General features: G+C 40.2%; 1 protein-coding gene and 1 pseudogene across 5 annotated transcripts in view; one reads left to right on the top strand and one right to left on the bottom strand.

The window, feature by feature from the left end:
• Positions 1 to 930: 930 nt before the first annotated feature.
• Positions 931 to 10,705, top strand: LOC127411696 (retinol dehydrogenase 12-like; annotated as a pseudogene).
• An 815-nt stretch (positions 10,706 to 11,520) lies between these two features.
• The window catches only part of zfyve26 (zinc finger, FYVE domain containing 26), a 35,298-nt gene continuing 20,954 nt past the window's right edge, over positions 11,521 to 25,864 (bottom strand). For 2 of the 5 annotated variants that reach the window (XM_051648299.1, XM_051648303.1), the window contains 15 exons: positions 25,448 to 25,629; positions 25,172 to 25,305; positions 24,900 to 24,928; positions 24,604 to 24,740; positions 24,223 to 24,443; positions 23,953 to 24,100; positions 22,309 to 22,518; positions 18,078 to 18,293; positions 17,434 to 17,631; positions 17,137 to 17,333; positions 16,847 to 17,009; positions 15,156 to 15,215; positions 14,875 to 15,057; positions 13,479 to 13,529; positions 11,521 to 13,390 (listed from right to left, as the gene is read on the bottom strand). In XM_051648299.1, the coding sequence (XP_051504259.1) occupies positions 13,205 to 13,390; positions 13,479 to 13,529; positions 14,875 to 15,057; positions 15,156 to 15,215; positions 16,847 to 17,009; positions 17,137 to 17,333; positions 17,434 to 17,631; positions 18,078 to 18,293; positions 22,309 to 22,518; positions 23,953 to 24,100; positions 24,223 to 24,443; positions 24,604 to 24,740; positions 24,900 to 24,928; positions 25,172 to 25,305; positions 25,448 to 25,629 (2,315 nt within the window). In that variant the 3' untranslated portion in view covers positions 11,521 to 13,204. The remainder of the gene's footprint in view (positions 13,391 to 13,478; positions 13,530 to 14,874; positions 15,058 to 15,155; positions 15,216 to 16,846; positions 17,010 to 17,136; positions 17,334 to 17,433; positions 17,632 to 18,077; positions 18,294 to 22,308; positions 22,519 to 23,952; positions 24,101 to 24,222; positions 24,444 to 24,603; positions 24,741 to 24,899; positions 24,929 to 25,171; positions 25,306 to 25,447; positions 25,630 to 25,864) is intronic. The other 3 variants (XM_051648300.1, XM_051648301.1, XM_051648302.1) reach the window with 3 other exon arrangements.

The following is a 25,864-nucleotide window of genomic DNA, read 5'->3' as shown; positions in this document are numbered from 1 at the left end:
TACTTGTAAGAATTCCAGTTACAGAGCACTACAATTGAATTTTTACATGAATTCCAGATACAGGGCTCTGTAATTGGAATTATTACTAGTAAAAATGCAATTCTTACTAGTAAAAATGAAATTATGGAGCTCTCTAATTGGAATTCTTACTAGTAAAAATTCGATTGTAGTACTCTGTAATTGGAATTCTTGTAAAATTCAATTTTAGTGCTCTGTAATTGGAACTCTTACTAGTATGAATTCCAATTAGAGAGCTCCATAATTTCATTTTTACTAGTAAGAATTCCAATTACAGAGTACTACAATTGAATTTTTATAAGAATTTCAGTTACAGAGCTCCATAATTGCATTTTTACTTGTAAGAATTCCAATTGCAGAGCACTACAATTTAATTTTACAAGAATCCCAATTACAGAGCACTACAATTGCATTTTTACTAGTAAGAATTACAATTAGAGAGCTCCGTATTTGCCTTTTTACTAGTAAGAATTCCAACTGCAGAGCACTACAATTGAATTTTACAAGAATTCCAATTACAGAGCACTACAATTGCATTTTTACTAGTAAGAATTACAATTAGAGAGCTCCGTATGTGCATTTTTACTAGTAAGAATTCCATTTAGAAAGCTTTACAGAGCTCCGTAATTGCATTTTTACTAGTAAGAATTAAATTAGAGAGCTCCATAATTGCATTTTTACTAGTAAAACATCACAATAAAGATATGTTTAATTAAAGAGCTTTGTAATTGCATTCTTACTATTGAAAAGCCTCATATTGGTGACTGAAGAATGTGTAGATTGTTCAAACATCCAGTGATTTTTTTCCCCCAATGTATGGAAGCCACAAATCACCTAGCCTGAACACTTACCAGGCTTTTTCAGATAGATATCTTTATTGATTTATTTTTCCTTGTGTTAAATCTTTTTGTGATGGTCTTTGTGTTGAATCTCATGTGCAGAAAATATGCAGCAGGTGCACTGTCAATCCACAATATGGTTAGATGGAAAAGTTGCATTTATCACAGGAGCAAATACAGGAATCGGGAAGGAAACGGATTTAGACCTGGCCTCTCGTGGTCAGTCCAACTCTAAGTACCATAGTCAAATATTGTAGGGGATTAATAAATACTGTATATCTTAAGAACAATCAGATGTGTGTCAGTGACCAAGTGTAGGTTTACTGCTGAAGTTACATTTGAGACCTGTTTGCTGACAGGGGCACCTGTAATTCTGGCATGTCGTGATGTGGAGAAAGGTGAAGAGGCGGTGACAGAAATCCATACACGAGTGGGTGGAGCTAAAGTGGAGGTGAGAGAAGGACCTGGCATACACCTGCTCCATCCGAGCCTTCGCCCAGAGAGGGGGTTGCAGCGTGAAGCATTTACATGTTTCCACTGATCATTGTATAAAAAATGTGTGTGTGTGTGTGGGGGGGGGGGGTTGTACTTGCTTCAATTTAATGGGATAAATGATTTTTGGGGGTAGATGACTGTGTAAATTATTTCTGTTTCTTTATTCAGAGGTTGATCATCTGCACATTCTCATCAATAATGCTGGTGTCATGATGTGTCCTTATATGAAAACTGCAGATGGCTTTGAGATGCAAATTGAAGTCAATCATTTGGGTAAGTCTGGAAAACACTCAGAATTAATCAGGAAAATTAATTAAAACAAAATGTAGAAATGTCCACATCTCCATCATGTCTTTTCCTAAAATAGATATTTGACAACTCACCTCTGTATCTTCTCTTCTAATTCAGGCCACTTCTTGTTGACATATCTCCTAATTGGTCTGTTGAAGCGCAGTGCGCCATTGCGGATCGTGGTGGTGTCCTCACTGGTGCATAATTTCGGCTGGATTCGATTCCATGACCTGCACAGTCAGGCAGCTACAACAGTGGCCTCGCCTACTGCCAGAGCAAGTAGGCTAACATACATTTCACACGCGAGCTAGCATGCAGACTCTATGGTGAGTTGTTGTTGTTGTTGTAGTTTTTTCAGAAAATCTATGAGAAAAGACATCTGGAAAAATCTCTCAATCAACTGTGCTGTTTTGCTTTTTGTTTGTTGGGTTGGGCAGACTTCTCCAGAAGCCAGACCTTTTGTACATAGCAGTTTACACAGTCAATGTCACCTATTAGCTTATTTGATTTGTGATCTAGAAATAGTGCAAAATATTAAAAACTTCATTTTACATGGTGTTTCTTTTTTAAAATTGGTTAAAATCTTTTTATATATATATATATATATATATATATATATATATATATATATATATATATATATATATATAGGGTCTAAAAGTCTAAAATCACAATGAATATATATATATATTCATTGTGATTTTAGACTTTTAGACCCTAATTATGCTCTAAAAATGAAAATAGCAAATTCTGAATCCTGTTGCAGAAAATTTCAGTTTGACTTCTATTTCATCAGGGTCAAATGTGACTGTAAACTCGGGAACGGTGAAGTCAGAGCGGGTGCGCCATTCTTCCGCGATTTCGCTGCTATTTGCTGTCTTCTCCATGTTCCTGAAGACAACAAAAGAAGGAGCTCAGACATCCATCTACTGCACCATTGCTGAGGAGCTCCAGTCCATCTCAGGAAAACATTTCAGATACAGCACTCATCAGTTCCCTTATGACTGAGTACACTTGACATTGCGTGCTAACGCATATGGGAAGTTGTCCTTCCACACGACCTAGTTGAAACCTCTCTAAAATAAGCGAGTGGTTAATGGATGATGCTGCCGCCCCTCCACCCAGCGAGGGGGAGGAGTGTGTACGTGCCACTGATAAGGAGATGCTTCACATCCTTTCAAGGGTGGTCAAAGAGCTCGATATCGAATGGTCTTCTCCAGAGGAACCTACATAATCTCACCTTGATGAATGGTTCCTGCAGTCCGGACGGCATCAAGTGACCGTGTCTCGTAGATTTGCCCCATTCTTCCCTGAAGTTCATAATGAACTGTCAAAATCCTGGCGTGTGCCCTATTCAGCTTGCCCCCTCAGTGATTACATCCTTTCCAATGTGGATCACGGGGAAGAAAACTGTTATGCCCAACTACCCCTCCTGAAGCGGCACATTTCTGCCCGGCGAGTAGCAGGGCGTGGAACTCACGCCCCGTTGATCTTTCTAAGCCGTGTTGACTAACGTCCGCACTGGCTGGAAGAGCATACTCAGTGGTGGGCCAAACTGGTTCAGCACTCCACACATTGATGGTGCTCCAAGTTTTCCAAGCTAAGCTCCTCAAACAAATGGACGAGCAAGGCTACGATCCAGAGATGTTCAAAGAGCTCCGCACCGCTACGGACTTAGCGCTGTGAGCCACGAAAGTCACTGCACAGGCCATTGGCAAGTCAATGAGCAACCTGGTGTTTTTGTATAGTCACATCTGGCTGATCCTCACGGAAATGCATGATGTGGGAAAAGCCGCTCTATTTGATGCTCCGGGGTCTCCAGCCGGCCTTTTCGGAGGCTCTGTGAATACAACTGCTGAGCGCTACGTCACGACTGAATCACAGGCTATGAGACATTTTATGCCAAAACAGAGCAGTACTTCATCACAACCTGCTCACTCCCGCTCTGTCTCTGTCCAGTGCCTGGCTAAAAACCCCACACCAGCTGCCTCAGTGTCGCCGCCAAGCCACTGGTAATGCCACGCAAGCCATGGCCCAAACAAAGCCAGCGCCTCAGCGCCCTCACAATTTTTCAATAAAGGGTTTTCCCACTTCAAAGCCACACATTGTGCGCAACCGCTTCCCAATGGTGAGAGGCACATTATATCATGTTATGAACATACCAAATTGCCCTCTGTCCCATTACGCGGACGCGTGGCGAGCTCTTACTGGCATTCTGACTGGGTGCTAAAAAACAATCAAACATGGTAATACGATCCAATTTGCATGTCGGCTGCCCCGTTTCAATGGTGTTCTGTCTTCCTGGTTATGTCCGAAGACGCACCAGTGTTTTGACCTGAAATATACAATCATCTGGCAAAAAACGCGATAGAGGTTGTTTCATATGAATTATACCATGAATGCTTGATTCTGATTGGTTAACGGACTTTCTAAGGTGTGCAATAATTATTCAAGTAAACGCAGTAGTTTCAGGTCTTGACCGCATAACGGTTCCATATCACTTCGCCAAATGATTTAAGTTATTTCAAAGAGCCCTACTGGCTACCACAACAAAATAACCAAATAAAACAAAGGCATTGGTTAAAATAAATCGGTTAAGAACGTCAAACAATGTCTAAAATATTCTACATTTATTTCAATTTCAGTTAAAAAGAGCCCTCTCACTCCCTTGTCTCCACCGCATTTACACACGCTCACACACACACACACACACACACACACGCTCACACACGCACTGAGACTCGAGTCGCAACCGACAAATAGTGCCACACCCCCGCGACTTGATCAATATAACAGTTTCTATTTTCCGAAATAACTTTTAATGTTTCAATATATTTCGCCCTAATCAGCCTCACATAGCTGTAGTGGAAAGCACCACGCTATCCCCGCCCCCAGTTTCGCTAACACACACATGCACAGAGAGAGAGAGAGAGAGAAAAGCAGCGCAAGACACGTTGCTAGTTCTAATGTGATGTTTTCGAATTAGCAACGAAGGCTTGAGCTGTATTAAAGCTAGATACACTTGATCAATACAACAGTTTCTATATTATCTGAAATATCTCTGGGAAAAAACCCTCTCTCTCTCTCTCTCTCTCTCTCTCACACACACACACACACACACACACACACTCCCACACTCGTGGACACACAGACATTATACATGTAAAGCACACACTTTAGGCCCAAACATACTTGTGAGAGAAAAACAGAGTCATGTCAGCGCACTCCTGCATCTCAGTGGGGATGAAGAAAGTTGTTACGGTTTATAACAGGAATATGGCGATTTTAAATCGATGTTACTTCTGACGAGAGCTGCAACAAAAATGGTAATCCCAGAAGCGATCTCTCTCATTTTCTGAGTTTCTCTCTTTTGATCCCTCAAATACAAACTCAAACACACATGCACAAACGCACTACCATATTACTCCATTAAGTCCTCGAGTAAAGCACTGCAAGCCTCCGTTCGTTGCTAGTTCTAACGTGATGTTTTCAAATTAGCAATGAAGGCTCAGACTGTATTAAAGTAAGACGCTGGATCCGTGGCGGAAGAAAGCAGTTCCACTCACAAGAGCGTTTTAGGGACGAAAACCAGAAAATGTCTTGAGATAAAACCCTGAATGATGTCTTAAGGTGTGGTAACCATGGTATAAGCGGAATAACTAACTCTGGCCTGTTGAAAAATAATGCACACCCGAGGTGCAACGGTCACTCCGCTGCGTGTCGTGACCGCAATACCACCTCGGGTGTGCATTATTTTTCAATAATTCAAAGGTCCGTCATCAATTATTCCTTACTTAATAAGCCTGCTGTCCCGCTGCGCGAATGCGTGGCAAGTCCTCACGGACATGTCAGAAATGGTGTTTACCGTGATCTAGCACAATATGTGGTCTGACCACACGATATGCCTGTGTTGCGCAGAGACTGCGACACACACAGCGGGATATACAGCTGTTAATTCCTCGTTCTGGAGAAGGACAGCAGATTTTGTCCAATTCTAGTTCTGAAATGCTTGAACTCAGAAACAGATCTTATCGCACATCCGTCCTCAGGACTGATTTGCATCAATAGATCTGAAGGACACGTACTTCATGCACCAATTGCACCGCGTTGCAGCTTTTTCGAAACGCGTTAGAGGGAACTGTGTATCAATTTAAAGTCCTTCATTTCAGTCTTTCTCTGGCTCCCCACACATTCACAAAATCTATCGATTTCATTGAAAACGAAGGGTGTGTGTGTTTTGAATTACCTCAGCAATTGGTTATTACTAGCCAATCGGAGGCACTACTGAGAAAACACAGAGACGTTCTGCTTTGCATATGTAAAATCTGGTCTACTGTCAACTGGCGAAAAGCACACTTTTCCCCAGCCAGTAAATCTCCTTTTTAGGAGTTCATGTGTGCGCACCTCATGAACGAGCGTGTACAGACCATTCTTTGGTGTCTGTTCGAGTTCAAACTGAAAAAACATTACCACTTAAGTCATTTCATTTTCCTGTGCATTGTGGTAACTCGCCACTGTCTGGCTGTTCTAGCACCATGGACAGCACCAGCCTTCTACCAACAAGGTGTTATGCCTTGAAACAGGTGCGAAACGGCCGTGACATGTCAACCACCTAGAGCTACTGGCTGTCTTTATAGCTTTTAAGCTTTTCATTCCGATATTGTGAATCACCACATTCTGATTCATTCGGACAACACAACAGTAGTGGCGTACATATGTTGCCATGACACTGTCAAGTATGCGCTTCCCCCAGTGTGCCTTCTTCATTCTGTCATTAGCAAAGTCCGAGTGGACATGGAAACAGTTCTGATAACTGCGCTGAAATGGCCCAATTAGCCATGGTTTCCAGAAATTATAGAGATGCTATACAGCTCACCATGGGAAATACCGCTGAAGAGGGATCTCCTCTCTCAGGCACAAGACACAATCTGGCATCCCCAGCCTAAGCTATGGAACCTGCATGTGTGGCCCCTGAACGGAGCATGCTAAACGCATCAGAACTGATGCATTCAGTCATGAACACCATTTTACAGGCCAGAGCGCCGTCCACGAGATGTCTCTACGTGCTAAAATGGAATGTGTCCACTGATTGGTGTCTTTCTTTCACATGGCAAAGACCCAGTAAACTGCCCTATACATGAAATTCTCATATTTCTTCAAGAGTGACTAGACGCAGGACCCACTCCGTCAATGCTCAAAAGTTTATGTGGCAACTATATCTGCGTATCATGCACCTGAAGCCAGCACCACTATAGGCAAGCATGATTTAATCATTAAGTTCTTTAGAGGCGCAAGACGATTAAATCCACCTCGGCCGGCTACAAACTTTGGTGCTAAAAGCGCTCACAGGGCCCCCCTTCGACCCTTTGGACTCTGTTGATTTGCACATGCTCTCCATTAAAACCGTACTACTGCTGGCTCTGGCCTCAGTAAAATGGGCCGGTGACTTACATGCACTATCAATTGACAATTCATGTCTGGAGTTTGGCCCCCGGGCTTTCAAAAGCCACTGTCAAACCCAAAAAAAGGCTATGTGCCTAAGGTTCTAACCACACCCTTCAGAGTGCAGGTGGTTCACCTTCAAGCCTTCTTACCTCCTCTATTTAATTAGGATAAGGAACAATCCTTGCATTTGTTATGCCCTGTGCGGGCGCTACATGCATACCTTGAGCGCACCCACCTGATCAGCTCTTTGTGTGCTATGGAGGACACACGAAAGGAATGTTCGTTTCCAAGCAAAGACTTTCTCACTGGATCGTTGACGCAATTGCCCTGGCTTATGAGTTACAGGGTAAGATCTGCCCAGTTGGTGTTAAAGTACACTCAACTAGAGGCATGGCCTCCTCATGGGCATGGCCGAACGATGTGTCTTCACAAGACATACAGTCATGTGAAAAAGAAAGTACACCCTCCTTGAATTCTATGGTTTTATGTATCAGGACATAATAAAAATCATCTGGTCCTTAGCAGGTCTTAAAATTAGGTAAATGCAACCTCAGATGAACAACAACACGACATATTACACCGTGTCATGATTTATTTAACAAAAATGTGTGAAAAACTAAGTACACCCTTACTGCTTCCATAGGAATTAAGAGGCTAAGTAGTAGCCAAGTGCTACTAATCAAATGCCCTTGATTAATTGATCATCAGCAAGTGTGACCACCTCTATAAAAGCTGAAGTTTTAGCAGTTTGCTGGTCTGGAGCATTCAGGTGTGTGTTAACACAATGCCAAGGAGGAAAGACATCAGCAATGATCTTATGGCACTTTTCCACTGCACGTTATGGTTCGACACGACTCGACTCTGCTCGCTTTACATTTCTGAGCTTGCTTTTCCACTGCAGATTAGTGCTGCCTCAATGTGGGTGGGATTATAGGCTGATCGTCATAGTTGCGCCGCCTCTACTGCCGTGACATCATCTTAAACGTGACACAAACATTACTGACCATAAACAATAACACGACCGCTAGCTGTTAGCTACTAGCTCATTGTGCTGCATAACGCAGTTGTTGCATGATGATTTTACACAAGTGTAACAGTTAAATTGCTCGCCGGTCTATTGCCATAGATAGTGTCCATTTGGTCGAACCACTTCCACTTTCTTCTGTTTGAACCACTCTGGCTGTTGTGGTCCTTGATGGTTCTGTAGTCACTTAAGTTTTTTTTGCCCTACACTGTTGGTAGGTCCGGTGGTGGCCGTGTGCGGTCAACAGCTGAGACACTACCTGAAAGACTTTTTCGTTTTACGTCATTTCGTTCATCGCTAACGAGAGGAACGTCTGCACCTCGTTTATTGACCACGGCGTGGTTTTGCACACAGCCATTTCTTTTTACAATTCGAAAGTCGCGTTAACAAATGATATTGCTGTCGCTGTTGCAAACTTTAAAACTAGTGGGTTGATGTCCCGTGTCGCAAATCCAGTGACGCTGGTAGTGACTATTCTCTCTGACCAATCAGTGATCTGCAGGGTTTTGACGTCACATTTAGTATCAGCTTGGCTCGCTTGGAACCTCAACCGAGGTGGTACTAAAAAAAGTATCAGGTACCAGGTACTATCCACAGTGGAAAACCCCCAAAAAGCAAGCAGAGTCATTCAAGACAGTTGCCAATCTTCCCAGGAGTGGACGTCCCAGCAAATTCACCCCAAGGTCAGACCGTGCAATGCTCAGAGAAATTGCAAAAAACCCAAGAGTTACATCTCAGACTCTACAGGCCTCAGTTAGCATGTTAAATGTTAAAGTTCATGAGAGTACAATTAGAAAAAGACTGAACAAGTATGGTTTGTTTGGAAGGGTTGCCAAGAGAAAGCCTCTTCTCTCTAAAAAAAGAACATGGCAGCATGGCTTAGGTTTGCAAAGTTGCATCTGAACAAACCACATGACTTCTGGAACAATGTCATTTGTGGAGATGTTTGGCCATAATGCACAGTGCCACGTTTGGTGAAAACCAAACACAGCATATCAGCACAAAAACCTCATACCAACTGTCAAGCACGGTGGTGGAGGGGTGATGATTTGAGCTTGTTTTGCAGCCACAAGACCTGGGCACCTTGCAGTCATTGAGTCGACCATGAACTCCTCTGTATACCAAAGTATTCTAGAGTCAAATGTGAGACCATCTGTCCGACAGCTAAAGCTTGGCTGAAATTGGGTCATGCAACAGGACAATGATCCCAAGCACACCAGCAAATCTACAACAGAATGGCTGAAAAAGAATCAAGGTGTTGCAATGACCCAGTCAAAGTCCAGACCTCAACCTGATTGAAAAGCTGTGGCGGGAACTTAAGAGAGCTGTGCATAAACAAATGCCCACAAACCTCAATGAACTGAAGCAACGTTGTAAAGAAGAGTGGGCCAGAATTCCTCCACAACGATGTGAGAGACTGATAAAGTCATACAGAAAATGATTACTTGAAGTTATTGCTGCTAAAGATGGTTCTACAATCTATTGAATCATAAGGTGTACTTAGTTTTTCACACATGGCTTCTCCATTTTGGCTTTATTTTTGTTAAATAAATCATGACACGGTGTAATATGTCATGTGTTGTTCATCTGAGGTTGTATTTACCTAATTTAAGACCTGCTAAGGACCAGATGATTTTTATTATGTCCTGATATGTAAAACCAAAGAATTCAATGAGGGTATACTTTCTTTTTCACATGACTGTATGTTTTGCAGCAGGATGGTCCTCTCAAAACACATTTGCAAGGTTTTACAACCTTCACAAGTCCTCTCTGTTTAGAGCACTTGCTATTTCGTTTGCCAAACATACACTTATGCCCCTCCCCTTAAGTACGGGCTCCCCATCATTTTACACAACCGCCTGCATTCAGGCCATTGTAATTAACCATAAAATCACAAGCACTTTAATTATAAACTCCCTAACCAAGAAGTTTTCTTTGCATTTCTGAGCCTTAATGGCATAGTTCACCTAGAAAATGAAAATTCTGTCATCATCTATTCCTATTCAAGGTGCCCAAGGTAATGTAAATCATGAAAATATCAAGAAATAAAAAAAATAAAAATACAAATCCAGGCCTAGAAAAGTCTTAGAAATGTGTACAATCTTAAGCTAATCGTAACTTTCCTAGTTACGATTAGCTATAAAATATTTCCTTGGCTAGAAATTGCTCTTTTGTAGATTCAAATTTGCTTGTAAGCCTAATTTTTGAGCAAATAAATGTTGGGATTTACTGGTAGGTCTGTTTTAATAAGTCCATCAAATCAATTCACAAATAAGTCTGAACAGACTGAAATTTCAGTCCTTGAAAATCTTGCCCTCTAATGTACCCCTCAAATCAAATATGGTGGCATTTGACGTCAAGAGAACCAATGACCTTTGTCACTGACGTCAAACCTTATGCAACACGTCAAACTGTGCCATATTTGATTAAATATGGTTCTTTTAAACTGATTATGGCATTTTATGGAACATTGCTCTCTCTGTCTCTCTCAGTGATTGTGCCCCTGCTTTTGTGGCCCCTCAGGGTCGGAGTGAGGAGACGGCATGTAAACTGGGATGTAAGCTGTAAATTATTAGGAATCAATTGGGACTGAGTCCTCCTTTTGACCTTCTTTTATTTAAACCCTTTCTCCTTTGTTCAATCCATGTCTTTTGTGTTGTAGAAATTCTTAGTGATCAGACTTCTTGTCTCCTTTAGTTTGAACAATTTCTCAAATCTATACTTTCAACTACACAACCCATAGTCACTCCACCTTGTTCTGCCTTTTTGCTATTTTCTCCCATATGCCCTTGTGACAAGCAAATATAAACTTTATTTAACTACAGATCGGTGAACCATTTAAAACACTGTTTTACCCTGGGGATTATTTTGTTTGTATTTTGAATGCTGCTTTAATTCCCATCTCAGTATTCTCACCTGAAGCTGCATATTGAAGTCATTTATACAGATGTGAACATGCTTTTAACTACTGTGGTACATTCATGACCAGAGATAAATATTTAAATATATATGTTTGGAAATAAAAAAGATTTATAATGATTGCATTTTCCTTCCTTTATTTGCTAAAAGATACAAATACATATTTAAATCCGGGTTTGTTTTCAGGTAATATTTACAAATTATTGAAACTATGATCAGGAGGTTCATTATTACTTCAGAGATTAAAAAAATAAAATAAAGTGACAGTGATAATTAAGTTACTAAATGTCAGCATTATTTTTTAGAAAATAGCATTTTCTATATTTTTTATTATAATCTAATAATTACCAAATGTCGCTTCAGGAGATGTATAGATATGTGTGAACAAACACGTGCATTTCTTTTTCACTGTAACTGGTTTGAGAAATATGTGCATAGATCTCTCAATCACTCTTTGGAAACACACTGAAGGAAACATACAATCTGCAATCAACAAAGCTTATAACTTCATTTTAGAGAGAGACAGTACCAAGAACTACAAAGCTGTAACAGTCTTATCATTTTCACATATGCATAGGCCCTGTAAACACAACAGTTGTTCAGAAAATGTTGTCCACACAATCCCTTGGCTGTAACCTCCTTTTTTAACCTTTGATTTACTGAACACAAGAACATATACAAACATTTACACACACATTTACAGAGATTCCACATTATGATAAAATTAGTTACAGGAGGGTCAGAGACAGTTTAATCCATTTGATAGACTCTCACATAAAAACACCTCTTGCATTCATAAACTGAGCAAATAATTATACAATATGAATTACTAGTGTAAGGATAGTTGGTAATAGACAAACATGTACAGTAAGCACTGTTGCACTGATACAGTATCTTATAAATTGCCAGGCTGAACCATGTTATACCCCGTTTCCCTTCATTTCCAGCCAGTTTTAACTGTTTACGGTTGTTCTATTGTTTATGGTTGTTCTGTTGTACACTTGTTCTAAAATCTTGCAAATAATAATGCCAGTAGATCACATGCCTTCCCTTTTAACAATGTCTCTTGTAGTGAAAATACAACTTTCAGTGACAAATAAAAAACAGCCCTGTTTCCTTATACGTGCAATTAATTAATGGCGATGCCCCTATAAATTTACCATGATCTCACTGAAGTTTTCACGTAATTTCATGGCAAACAAACTTCACTGTCTTATGACATTGTTCCATCAGGATGAGAATTAGACATAGTCTTTATAAACGAGTGGAGAAAGAGAAATCCCTTTTTCTGAGGTAGGAGAATAAGCAGACTAATACTTAAAAGATAAGAAATAATGGGGCAAAAATTGCATATAAGCAGCATAAAAGTAACCCATAAGACTCCAATGGTTAAATCCACACCTTCAGAAGGAATATGATAGGTGTGGGTGAGAAATAGATCAATAGTCCTTTTTTTATTTTATTTTTTTTACCATAAATCTCCACTTTCAAAATGTGAAAGACTGTAAAAGTGGAGATTTATAGCAAAAAAGACTTGAATATTGATCTGTTTCTCACCCACATCTATCATATCACTTCTGAAGATATGGATTTAACCATTGGAGTCATGTGGATTACTTTTATGCTTTCTTTGTGCTTTTTGGAGCTTCCAAATTTTGGTCATCATTCACTTGCATTGTATGGACCTACAGAGCTGAGATATTCTTTTTAAAAATCTTCCTTTGTGTTCTGCAGAAGAAAGTCTTCCACATCTGGGATGGCATGAGGGTGAGAAAATGTGAACTATCCCTTTAAGTATAAAGCTTGACAAATAAGCCCAAAAGGAAGGTAAACTGTAGAACTGCAATTATTCATTTGAATGCAGTGATATCTTATAATACAGACTCTCTATCCACAATCTCAGCACTCATTAAGAACTGAAATTGTTTTAACAATCTCAGATCCACATCAGCTTCAAGAGAAAGATGGAGTTTTTATTCTGGACAGGGGGTTGAACGGGCCCCACACTGAGCCAGAATGGCACATCAGTGAATAATTTCCTGTTTGCTCGAAAAGCTGCATATTACAAACCCAATCCAGTCAATCAGAGCAGAGTTGGATGCCTCAATGACCAGAAATAAGAGTTAGAGTTCATGACATTTGATGGTAGTGGTTATCAGTTATTGCCATGTTGTTATTGTGACAATTGGTCTTGGTGCTCAGAGAGCCATTGGCGACAGATGTTCTGCATGACAGAGTCACCTGAGCTCTCAGCTGCCCGCATCACATCCTGTACTAAAGGAGTTGCCTTCACCAGCTCCAGCTTCACAGCCTGGATATACGCTGCCCGCAGCTTACTGCACTGCAGATATGCCTTTATCTACATGGAGAAGGAAAGACAAGTGTGTGAGTGAGTGCAAGAGAGAAAGATACAGATTGAGACAGAGAGAGAGAGAGAGAAACCTCACCTTGTTTTCTGCACACTTAGACTCCAGAATCAGGGCCTCTAGTTCTTTAGACTGAGCAGAGAGAAGTAGCAATTTTTAAATCAGACCAAAAATGCAATCAACATAAAAATGATTTGAACACATGACGTAGATTTCCGTGAAGCGCTTCTACGGCGCAGAACCAACAAGAGTGCCTCTGATAAGAAATCTCTACATTTTTAAATTGAAACCTTATTGGGTGTAAAGAGTAGCGTCTCAAGTTTTGTTTGATATGCCGCTTTAAAAAATGCATTAATTTTCCGCACGTCAGGGCACTGATAAACAATGTTCACATAGGTGGATTTTGGGACATTATTCCCTCAAAAGTAAAAAAAAAAAAAACACGTTAGCTGTGGGTCATTTCGCTTCATTTTAATATACATTTTGTTATATTTTATTTTGTTATCACTGTACAATACGGTTCTATTTATTAACATTAGTAAATGCATGAATGTGCATTTTCACATTGAGAATCAATGGGTTCATCCAAAAGCTGGAAAATGTTGCTTTCAGAGGCTTTATATGGACTTAGGATGAAAATAGGGTGCATTTCAAACTGTTCTGAGACCAGTGCAGACAGAGAGCACACTGTAGGTTAAGGGAGCATCCTATAGCTCTCTATGCAGCTAAGTGCATTCACTCCTAAAATCTGACCAAAAGTTCAGTTTCAGGCTGCAGATGAAGTTTGGACCACTTAACATGTTTGGCAGACATGGGACAATGGTAATCAGTACATAGATTCAGAATGTATAATGTATCATTTTATTTTAACATGGTAGGCACTGATTGGATGATGTTGGCTATTACTTCGAATTAGAATCAATTATGCTAATTTCTGATGTAATGTCTGTAAACGTCTCAAAAACACTCCTGGAAACAAAATAAATAATTTGATGAAAAATAAATAAATCAATCAATCAATCAATCAATCAATCAATCGGACTTTTTATAACTTGGTATAATTTAAAATTTCACAAATTAGTCCAGATGTCCATATGTGGACATACATTTTTAGGAAAACTATTTGCTCTAGAGCTTTTTTTGTTTTTTGCTTGTTTATTAGGTGCTACTAGTTACAAATCAAAAAAGGTAAAATGGAAAATGCAAACAGCAGTCATGCTCGGGTCTAAGGAGTTTAAATCCATATCACAAAATTCCACAAATTTTCAGCCAAAATTAATGAAGAAATCAACAGATTCCACCTGGGCCTAGATAGTAAATTTTCACTACTAGTAATTTATGAATAAGCCCCTTTGTGAAATGGAACCTCTTAGAGTTACCAACCTAGATCTATGAGCACCAAGCTACAACAATGACCTCACAGCCTGACCTGAAAGAAAAAGCAAAACTGGTCTCAGATCAGTAAGTGTAAACTCACATCGGCAGGACTCTTATCAGCCACAGACACACAGCTGAGCACAATGGCATCACAGTCGTGTATAGAGGCCGTGCCAGATTCCCCTACACACTTCAGCAGCTGCCGCACAGATATGTACTGACGCTGCCGGATCAAGCGCTGTCCAACCCGTATGTACACCGCCAGTGCCTCCAGCTGGAAGTCCTGTATCACATAAAAAAAAATTTAAAAAAATGAGAATCAGATCCATATGTGCACAGAACATGGTCTAATTTTGTACTTGCCGTGTCATAACGTCTTACCTGTATTACCCGATATGCAATGCCAAAACCTTCCTCAATGTTCTTCCCTCCCAACATCACCTGTGCAAAGCGCAGACAGGGGTTACAGAGTTTGTGAGTTTTGTTTATAGCTTGTTCCAATCATACATACAGTATTTATCTTTGGTGTCTTTTAGATTTAGGCCACATTTACACTGTCAAACATTTACATTTTTCCCCACAGTGTAAATGCACCTGTGAGTGCAGCACCATTTTTTGCATGATACATAAACATGCTGTTGAAATAGTTTAAATGTTAAAAGCAGCACCAGTACTATAATTTCTGGTTAATCCACATGATAATGTGCCTTTATTTCAATATTCTGAAAAGGTAAATACTGTTAACAGAATGAATATCTTTTTCACCACATAGCATGCATTACATACACACTCTTAGTCTTGATTCAAAACAAGCAATCAGACAGGTGTGTAAAAGTAAAGAATTACAAATACTCTCATTACTGTAATTAAAGGGATCATGACATGCCTTTAAGTTTAAAAAAAAAAAAAAAAAAAAGTAATATATTTGTAAAACTTTGTAAAACTTTTCCACCCTCATTCTGACCCTCTGTCAGAAACACTCGGTTTTAGTGATGATTCTCCTTTAAGACTTGACAGTAAACAGTCACTGTTATGACTGGGTCTCTGCTTGCCATCTCACCGCTCACCACTACTGGGCGGGCTATGGAAGTGATAAGGTAAAGTAGGCATCGATGTGTTATTGTGGAGGCGGTCAGATGCAAATGTCTACAACAGTGTGACATCACAATGTGGACGAAGTAGAGAACGAGTAGTTTTTATTTTGTTTATTTTTCTCCCCTTTTCTCCCCAATTCAGAATGCCCAATTCCCAATGCGCTCTAGGTCTCAATCCAGGTGGCAGAGGATGAATCTCAGTTGCTTCCGCATCTGAGACCGTCAATCCGTGCAGCTTATCATGTGGCTTGTTGAGTGCTTTACTGCAGAGACATAGTGCGTGTGGAGGCTTCACTCTATTCTCCATGGCATCCACACACATCTCACCACTCGCCCTACCGAGAGCGAGAACCACATTATAGCAACCACGTGAAGGTTAACCCAACGTGACTCTACCCACCCTAGCAACCGGGCCAATTGTTTGTTAGGAAGCCTTACTGGAGTCACTCAGCACGCCATGGATTCGAACTTGCGACTCCAGGTGTGGTAGTCAGCGTCTTTACTTGCTGAGCTGCCCAGGCCCCCTGCTGATGTGAATATTAACTGAAGCTCCTGACCTGTATTTGCATGATTTTATGCATTGCACTCCTGCCACACAATTGGCTGATTAGATAATTGCATGAATATGTAGGTGTACAGGTTTACCTAATAAAGTGCTCAGTGAGTGTACATCACACACAGAACGGAAAAAAATAAATGTATTAATTTATTTAAATATAATTGTTTTATAAAATACTTTTTACTTATATTTTTTCATTCATACTGTATAATCTATTTTACAAGTTATAATTTATATATCCTATTCTAATTTGAGTATATATGGACATGTCCCCCTCACCATAAAATATTAAATTCTATAAACGCAAGACTTTTTCAAGAAATCTCAATAAGTGCAATTTACACAATGAGAAAAAAAAAATATGGAAAAGGATAAAAGGAAAGGACTAGAAAATAGATCAGGATATTTTCCAAGCTTACCTTGCAGGCCACATCCACCTTCATGGGGCTGTTCCCAAACAGAGTTGGTTGGGCACTATTCCCTGCGGGGGCAGGGACTACAGTTGACTTGGAAGGGGAGGAGCTTTCACAGCGATGCAGGAAGCGTGTTACCTCCAGTTGCAGCTCAATTGTGTGTATGTGTCTGCAACATACAGTATTTTACTTGACGCAATGCAAATAGTATGTTATTATTTTTACACTAGGATGAAAAGTGAAAGCTTTAATAGTAAGTCCTCTCTGAAACAGTGGTAGGTGAGGGTTAGTAGTACCTGGAGACTTCAGTGGAGCTCATTTTCTTCCTGAAAGAGGAGCTGTTTGATTTCCTACGACTCTGCTGTTCCTGTAGGTAAGTTCTCAGGTGCTCTTTGGCTCGGATTAGCCAGCGCTGCTGTTCTCCCAGCTGCAGGTAAGACTGAGCACCATGAGAAAAGAATCGGATACACGTCATAGCCGCACGAACAAGATCCTGCAGGGAGAAAATACAATTATTATTTACAAATGTGAAAATGGGTTCTGTAACTTTACAAACTTTTGCAGTAAGCTGTGTGTGTGTGTGTGTTCAATACCATCATGAACTGTTGGAGTTGGTATAGAGAGTGGTAGTGTCCCTTGCGCTGCAGCAATTGGCAGGCTGAGAGAAGGTAACGGCCCCAGCTCTCCAGTGTGGGGTCCAGAGTCTCTAACATATCTTGCAAAGCCCCTAACCGTCCACGTTCAAGACAGGGCTGAAAAACACCCTCCAAAAACACCTCCTCTGTACACTCCTAGAGACAGAAAGTAAGTGAAAGACACTTTGATTAAAATAAACTTCATGTTCCTTTACCATATGTTTTACACTTGTTCATTTATGGAAAACAAAAGATGATGTTGGGCAGAATGTTAGGAAATTAGCCTCAGCCACCACCACCATCTTTTTTCCAAACCATAAAAAAGCAAGACTATCATTCTGCCTAACACTTCCTTTTGTGATCAATGGAAGACAGAAAACATGATGGTGAGAACATGATGATAGAACTTTCATTTTTGGAAGACTATACATTTTTTAAAATGAAATATTCAACAAGCAGACATGGGTATGATGTTTGGGCTTCCCAATATAGTACTTTTGTCCATGTAGTGTACCTCTAAATAAAATCTGATAATTTATGCATGAGGTGTTTTAGCATTTTCCACTATAAAGTGTTCTGTAATGCCAGAGAGTGAGCAGCACCTTGTTGTGTAAGTGGGTGAGTGCATCTCTCAGGCAGTCATGGCGCAGGTAAAAGCTGATGAGGCTCAGATGTGTGCCGTAGGTGAGCAGGTAAAACAGACACTCTTGATAATAACCACTCTGTTGAACCTTGCTCTCTGCAGCATCCAGAGGAGCAGAGTCAGAGAGAGCATCTTCCAGCTCACACAGAGAGGCCAGGATGTCCTCATTCACTGTCTATAACAATAAATACAAAGCGAGTTTAGAAACATCTGTCTATTCTTCCTGTAAACTTACCTTTACCTTCTGGGTCTTTATGTGCTGTTGAATCAAAGCTTGTTTTTATAGTTTAAACGTTTAAGCTATGAGGGTGTTTTTAAAGATTTTCTGCTTCAGTGGCATACCCAAAATTAAAGGCTTATAACTCGACAAAAAAAACAAGGATGGTCAAGTGAATGATATCATTAAGAAAACTTTTCAATTTTTTAACTAGATTATAATAAAATCTGAGACTCTCAGTCTTGCACCCTATCTACAGCGGGCGCGTCAACGCAAACATTCGAAACCGTTTATTTGTGTGGTTGGCAGTAGTAGCGCCACCGCGTGCACAGTAAAATTTAACGGGACAACTGTTAACTGTCGGTGCGTTGCGTCACAACGGAAGCTTTCAGTGTAGACAGCATCACTGATTATAATGGGTTCTATTGCTTTTGGTGCGACGCGCTGCTCGCATCTGGTGTAGACATGGTACTTTATTTCTTCTTATTTTTCCAGATTCATCTCTTGGTGTAAATAAGGTGGCTCCAAAAAACATGCAACTGTAGCTGAGTAAACTTTGAGTTGATACAACAAAGCAATCAAAAGTTATAGCATTACAAAAATAATTTATCCTAGTGTCCAAAAGCCTCTCTAAACATAAGATCTTACTGTACATAAGAACTAATTATACATGCAAACACAACAATGACTAAAGGTTTGCAAAGCATGCAGACATGATTTTAGTAATGAGATTTTATAGAATGAGTTTCATTCTGTGCCATTTGAATCTGTGTTATGTACTTGGCGCGATATGTAATTACAGTGATTGATCACATGACTCTCTGCCCATATATGGAGGACTATCACCACTTGTTGGAGCAATCTAAACCCTTAGCGTTTTAGTGTTCAATGATGTTACATCATTTACGTTGATGGGTGCTTCTCAATCAGAAGGCTGCAGCCTCGATAGGCTTGATTTCTCAGCTGTCATGTCATCAAGCACCGTCGAAGGCCGTTTCAATTGTGAGGACCCTTGGAAGGCAGCCTTGTTTCACAGCCTTTGTTTGCCATATTTTGGAGGATGTATCAAGTGCATCCTTCATGTCCTTCAATCACACACAATCCCTAGCTCATGTCCCAAATTATTAAAAAAAAAAAAAAAAAAAAAGTGGAAAATGAGCCACGTGACCACGGAGGCAGAAACCTTTATGACGCAGCCATGTGTGCTTACTTTTTTCCTCTCTCAAGTTTTTATTTGCATTTGCAGCAATGACAATATGTAGAAAAATAAAAAGGGCACGTAGTTTAGACAATACAAATTAGAAGGCACAAAGCACACAAAAAATTTAAATAAAAGGGCAATTACACGAATTTGAAAAGCTTTATATAGTTTTAATAGTTTTTACAAGTCTATGGTTCCATATTTTCATATTTGAAAGGGTTTAAATATAAATTCTAAGATCAGTGTTGCAAAACGTAGTAAAAGGCTTTTTTTTGAGTGACTCTAGCTTTGTGAATAAAATTTTTTGCTAAAATAATTTAAAGATTAAAGGACATATTTCTCGTTTCTGAAGTATATGGATTTTCTAAACAAAGTAAAATATAGGGGGCCTGGTTAGATCAGTGGTAAAAGACGCTGGCTACCACCCCTGGATTTCGCTAGTTCGAATCCCAGGGTGTGCTGAGTGACTCCAGCCAGGTCTCCTAAGCAACCAAATTGGCCCGGTTGCTAGGGAGGGTAGAGTCACATGGGGTAACCTCCTCGTGGTCGCTATAATGTGGTTTGTTGTCGGTGGAGCGCGTGGTGAGTTGAGCGCGGATGCCGCGGTGGATAGCGTGAAACCTCCACACATGCTATATCTCCGTGGCGACGTGCTCAACAAGCCACGTGATAAGATGCGCGGGTTGATGGTCTCAGACGCGGAGGCAACTGGGATTCATCCTCCACCACCTGGATCGAGGTGAATCACTACGCGACCACAAGGACTAAAGCGCACTGGGAATTGGGCATTCCAAATTGGGTGAAAAAGGGGAAAAAAAAACAAAAAAAAAATATATAAATAAAATGTAAAATATCACTTGGTTCTAGGCATATGGTTTCCCATGCACACTTACTAGACTGTCTCATTCTAGTGCTGAATGCTGAGGAGCCTAGCTTACAGCCTCAGAAAGACTCATCTAGGAAGGACACAGCCTTACTAGGCTGCAGCCTTCCGAATAAGAATTCCCCATAGTCATCTGATCCATGAAAGCTAATGTGTTTTCAGCCAGACTGCAAGATGCCAGATACTGAGTGCACATTGTGCTTCGTGTGGATTATCTAATGATCTTTGCATCTGATTACCTTATTTGTGGGCTAGTTTGAAAGATAATCGCCTCCTCTAAGTAATGGTATGTGATTTTATATTCGGTTTTGTGAAGTTATTAGCAAAATGCGGCATATAAGGAACACCTGTTCACATGAAACATAAATGGCAAAGAATTTTACTTAGCTATTACTCGCTATATTTTGCCTGTGAGTAAAACAAATAGGCTGGTTGTATTCTACTCTTTGAGAGCTTTTCAACAACATATGACACATGGCTATTTGATGAGTTTGATGTTAAATTGTACAGTGCAAAATGTTTCATAAATTATCAAAACAGAACACTCCTGATTTGTCTGCAAATTTCAAAGCACTCGTTCAGTCATAATGCCTACATGCGTTGTAAAGAAGAGTTTCTAAGCTTTCAAATTATACCTTTTTTTTGTGTGTTAATCAAGACTGAAGTTATTTATATTTTGACAATAATTTTTTTTGCACGATCAGCCACAACATTAAAACCACCTGCCTAATATTGCGTAGGCCCCCCCTCATCCCGCCAAAACCAATGAACCAGCCCGTCTGGCACCAACAACCATCCATTCGATTATCTAATCAGCCAATCATGTGGCAGCAGTGCAGTGCATAAAATCATAAAGATATGGGTCAGGAGCTTGTTCACATCAACCATCAGAATGGGGAAAAAATGTGATCTCAATTATTTGGACCGTGGCATGATTGTTGGTGCCAGATGGGCTGGTTTGAGTATTTCTGTAACTGCTGATCTCCTGTGATTTTCACGCACAACAGTCACTAGAATTTACTTAAGACTGGTGCCAAAAACAATAAACATCCTGTGAGCGGCAGTTCTGCGGATGGAAACACCTTGTTGTTGAGAGAGGTCAACAGAGAATGGCCAGACTGGTTCGAACAGAAAAAGTCTACGGTAACTCAGATAATCGCTCTGTACAATTGTGGTGAGAAGAATATCATCTCAGAGTGCTATTCTGGGATGCGGGTTGGCGCTGTTTGGCGGCACGAGGGGGACCTACACAATATTAGGCAGGTGGTTTTAATGTTGTGGCTGATCGGTGTATGTAAAGTCTTTTAGCTTTGAGAAAACACAACACAACCTTTTTTCTTTTCTGCCTATTTTCTAGCAGTTTATGTAACAGTGTCTCTGTGAAATTTCAAGTGAAGTTATAAATTCTGCAACATCATCCCAGTGTCCTCAGTGCTATAAAACTGTCCAGAGTTACTGTGATGTGAAATTTTGAATAAATCTACTCTACATGGCTTTAAAATGCCAACTCATTGATAATGGCAAATGTGACAAGCATTCAAATGGGTAATCAGTCAATCAACAGTTGTGCCAGACTTGCTCTAATGCCAAGCACTGTAGGGCACAAAACAATTTGTTTGTCACTGGACTCACAGGACCAGAGGTGTATGCTCGTTTCCCTCAAAATTTACTCAAGATCTGGTGCACTCGCATGAACATTGGAAAAAAAGTGCCACCATCAGGCAGAAAAGCCTGGAGTTTCTCAAAACAGGCACATTTTTGACACCACGTAAACAAGCAAACTTGCATTTTGTTCATTTGCATCCTCCTCTGTGATAGCTAGACAAAGCATGGTGCATACCCTGAGGAAATAAGCATGCTGTTTCCCGTCTATGTATGTGTAGCATTACCATGCTAAGAGTGGGTTTGACTGTGGACTCCAGGTGCTGAACGATCTCCTGCAGAAGTCTTGCTCCATGGTTTAGCTGGTTCCTATCTACTGGTGCCTTCAGACAGCGGACAAACTTCTCCCTGGCCACGCTCAGAAGTCCAGCCTTCAAAGACACCACACCCCACGCCTGCCACACCCCGCTTGGGTCCAGTCCACTCTTAGTTGACACCTGGAGGAGACAAACAAAGCATTATAAATAATAATTAAAAAAAATCAACGTGTCAAGCAACTGCTTAGTGCAGATTAATAAGTTGTTTAAATAGTTGAGATGTACCTTGGGACAAAAAGAGTCTACAAAGAGGGAATCAAGTCCCTGAGCTTTTTTCTTATACTTCTCACTCTTAGTAGAGTAGGCAAACACTGCACTTACAACAAGTAAACTGTAGGGAAACAAATGTCATCGCCAAACGGCATCTAACGTATTTTCCAACAACCAAGCAGTTCTTAAATCACGAGCAAAAGACTTCATATGGAGTCAGGATAGATGCTATACAGTATGAGTCTGTGAGGAATAGATGTACAGTCTGTTTAAAGCACTTACAATGGAAGTGAATGGGGCCAGTCCACAAACATTAAAATACACATAATTTCAAAGTATATTTACAACATTATAACATTTTAACATTATACGTTTTAACATGATTTGAGTGTGATAAAATCTCTAACAAACCTGAACTGTGTAAAGCTATACCCAATAAAACTTTGTTGCCATGACAACGAAACTCTTAAATCCCAGTACTGGATATAACTTTACACAGATATGGTAAGCTATGTTATTACATGTCTCTCTGGAATACTCGATTCTGATTGGTCAATGGCGCTATCTAGCGGTCTGATATGTAGTAACAACTGCACATACAGGGATTAAGTCATATCAACCCGGTCATCTGGGAATTGCGAGTCGACTTTCCTACTTCTCATATCACTGCGATCTCTACAACTAAGCTAATAACAAGTTTAACGCAAATCAATATTTCTTGTCCATTTACTTATTTATTTGGCAAGTAGGCTTGTAATAAGATGGATAATGAGTGGTCAGTTGATAAATAAACACCAACAGAACTCTGACGAGGTGGAATTCAGCTGTTCAACTGTTTCTTTCTTCTAAAATTATAACATAATTTTAACACAAATCAATATTTCATGTCCATTTATTTATTTGGTTAGTAGCCATGTAATAAGCAGGAAAATGCACGGTCAGCCAGTTGTATTCGCGTCGGGGTCCTGATCACCCTGTCGGGGTTTATTTTGCAATAACATCTGGCTGACTGTACATTATGACTTATCACACTAAAATCATGTTAACACATACTGTATAACATTTACATCTTGTAGCTATACTTCTGAAACTGTGCGTATTTTAGCGCTTATGGACTGGCTCTATTTACTTCCATTGTACGTCTCTTACTGCAACCTCAGTTTTTTTTAGTAAGCGAGGGACAAGTTGAAAATCCACAAATTCTGTTAATTGAACTTTATTTGTATTGAACTGGAACATTCCTTTAAGGACCTAGGTGACATTTACATTTCTAATCCATCCACCCCCCTCCCGAGTTGTCCAGTGAAATATTGCATCTACCCCGATTAAGGTCTATACTCTCACCTCCACAGCCAGCTGGTAATGTTCGGCCTCTAGCAGCTGGTTGCGTAGACGTGTTACCGCAGCCGTTTCCTGAATATCATCCAAAGATGGAATGTACTTGTAGTTTGCACTGACAAGGATCTTTAACACATCCACCTTACTGATGTAGCTATGTATGGAGGAGAAAAAAAATAAAGAAATCTCACACATCCACTTTTCCTTTTCATCACTTCTTTTTGAAAAACAAATATTATTACAGAATTAAGTTCTTATGCAACATTTTTGTCTCACCTGTCACAGAGTGCCTGCTCTTGAGTGCATCCGGCATTAACGAACATGAGTTTGGCACTAAATAGCAGTTGACGCATTACATCTGTCAGTAGACGTGCATCCACCTCTGGATTGGTCAGTTTGCGGGAGAGTGAGCGGCAGTGGCCAACCAGCTGCTGCCCACAGGATGCATGATCGCTGTGCAGCGTCAGTATGGCAACACACAGGGATGCACTGGGTGCCTTTAACATACAGAGAGACAGTGACACTATGTATTGTGAGAAACATAAACTAAGAGATGTCACTTAAATAAATCTCATTCTTTCCACTCCATTGTGAGTAAAAGTAGTTTAAAAAAAATCTTAATACTTGGACTGCTAATGTGACAGAAGAGAACCAAACCTGTTCATAGTAAAACTCGCTCTTCAGCTGCTGGTTCTCAGCTGGGTTTGGACTCAGGCGGTACTGCTTTCGTGGAACCTCAGGCAGACTTAGGAGCCCATTCAAGATTCTGTCAATGGATGCAGGGCTGCCAGCTGCTGAGAAAAGCTTTGTTTATAACCATGTAATCATCAACCCAAAAAAAGCGCAAATGTTTTGCCACATAATCAAGAGAAACAAACTTCTAAACCTCATGGGATAAGAATGAAGCATGAACATAGCAGAGTAGCGATACTGTAATTAAGAATATATTTTACCTCCCCCCTCCTCAAGATCCTCATCAGAGCTGCAAATAAACAAAATATACAAACATTAGAGAGAGCAAGGTACATAAGACCTGAAAGTGAGAAAAAGGGTAAGAAAAATCTAATTTGCAGATGTGCTTTGTTTATAACCAAAGCCCAAAATAGACTGTGTTAGCTCTGTGGCAAAAAAAATAAAACACTATGACTATACTTGTACCATCACTAATATCAACCACTTGTGCTTTTATGAACTTTGCTTTTAAAAGCGTGTTCTTGGGTCTTACTCCACATGAAAGAAGTTGTAGCATTGATCACAAACTCTGACAGGCTCTTCAGAGCCCTCTACTGCCATCTTCTTACTGGAGCAGGAATTACACACCAGCCTGCCACAACGCCTACAATGGTGCCGTCTGTTAAACTGAAATGAGAGAAGGTTTATGTTAAGACTCTTTAATTTAGTTTAAGGGGCAAACAACCTTATCTTATTATATCAGATTATTCACAATCCTTCACTTAAATTGCATCTCTTTCCTCTTACTCATATACACTGCATCTCTCACCATGGTGAATCTCTCCCTCTGGCAGACCATACAGATGTGCAGTTTGTGGTCTGGGATCCAGTCCTTGCGGTCAGGGGTTTTCTCAGGAGGAGTGAAAGGTGTGGTCAGCTGGTGGATCTTCTTAGCACTGGGCCGCCTCTCACTGGAGGGCGTGTGCATGGGTGTGCTGCCTGAAAAAGCCACTGCAAACATGACTTCTAAACTGATATGAGGTCAGTTAACAAATAGTTTAAACACTGTGTTAGGGGCCATTCACACAGGATTCCCCTCTACTCTATTTTTTTATTTGTTGGTCTATCTGCACAGGCTCTAGATGGACATCTTTGGCTATTGTGCATTGTCTAGCTATATGTGCAATGGAGTTAATGCAGCTGTAAATGTGCCTTCTTTTCAATTCTGTTGCTCTTCATCTAGCTG

Source organism: Myxocyprinus asiaticus, chromosome 21 (assembly GCF_019703515.2).
Source record: "Myxocyprinus asiaticus isolate MX2 ecotype Aquarium Trade chromosome 21, UBuf_Myxa_2, whole genome shotgun sequence".
Taxonomy (NCBI): domain Eukaryota; kingdom Metazoa; phylum Chordata; class Actinopteri; order Cypriniformes; family Catostomidae; genus Myxocyprinus; species Myxocyprinus asiaticus.
This window is presented reverse-complemented; position numbering and strand designations above follow the sequence as displayed.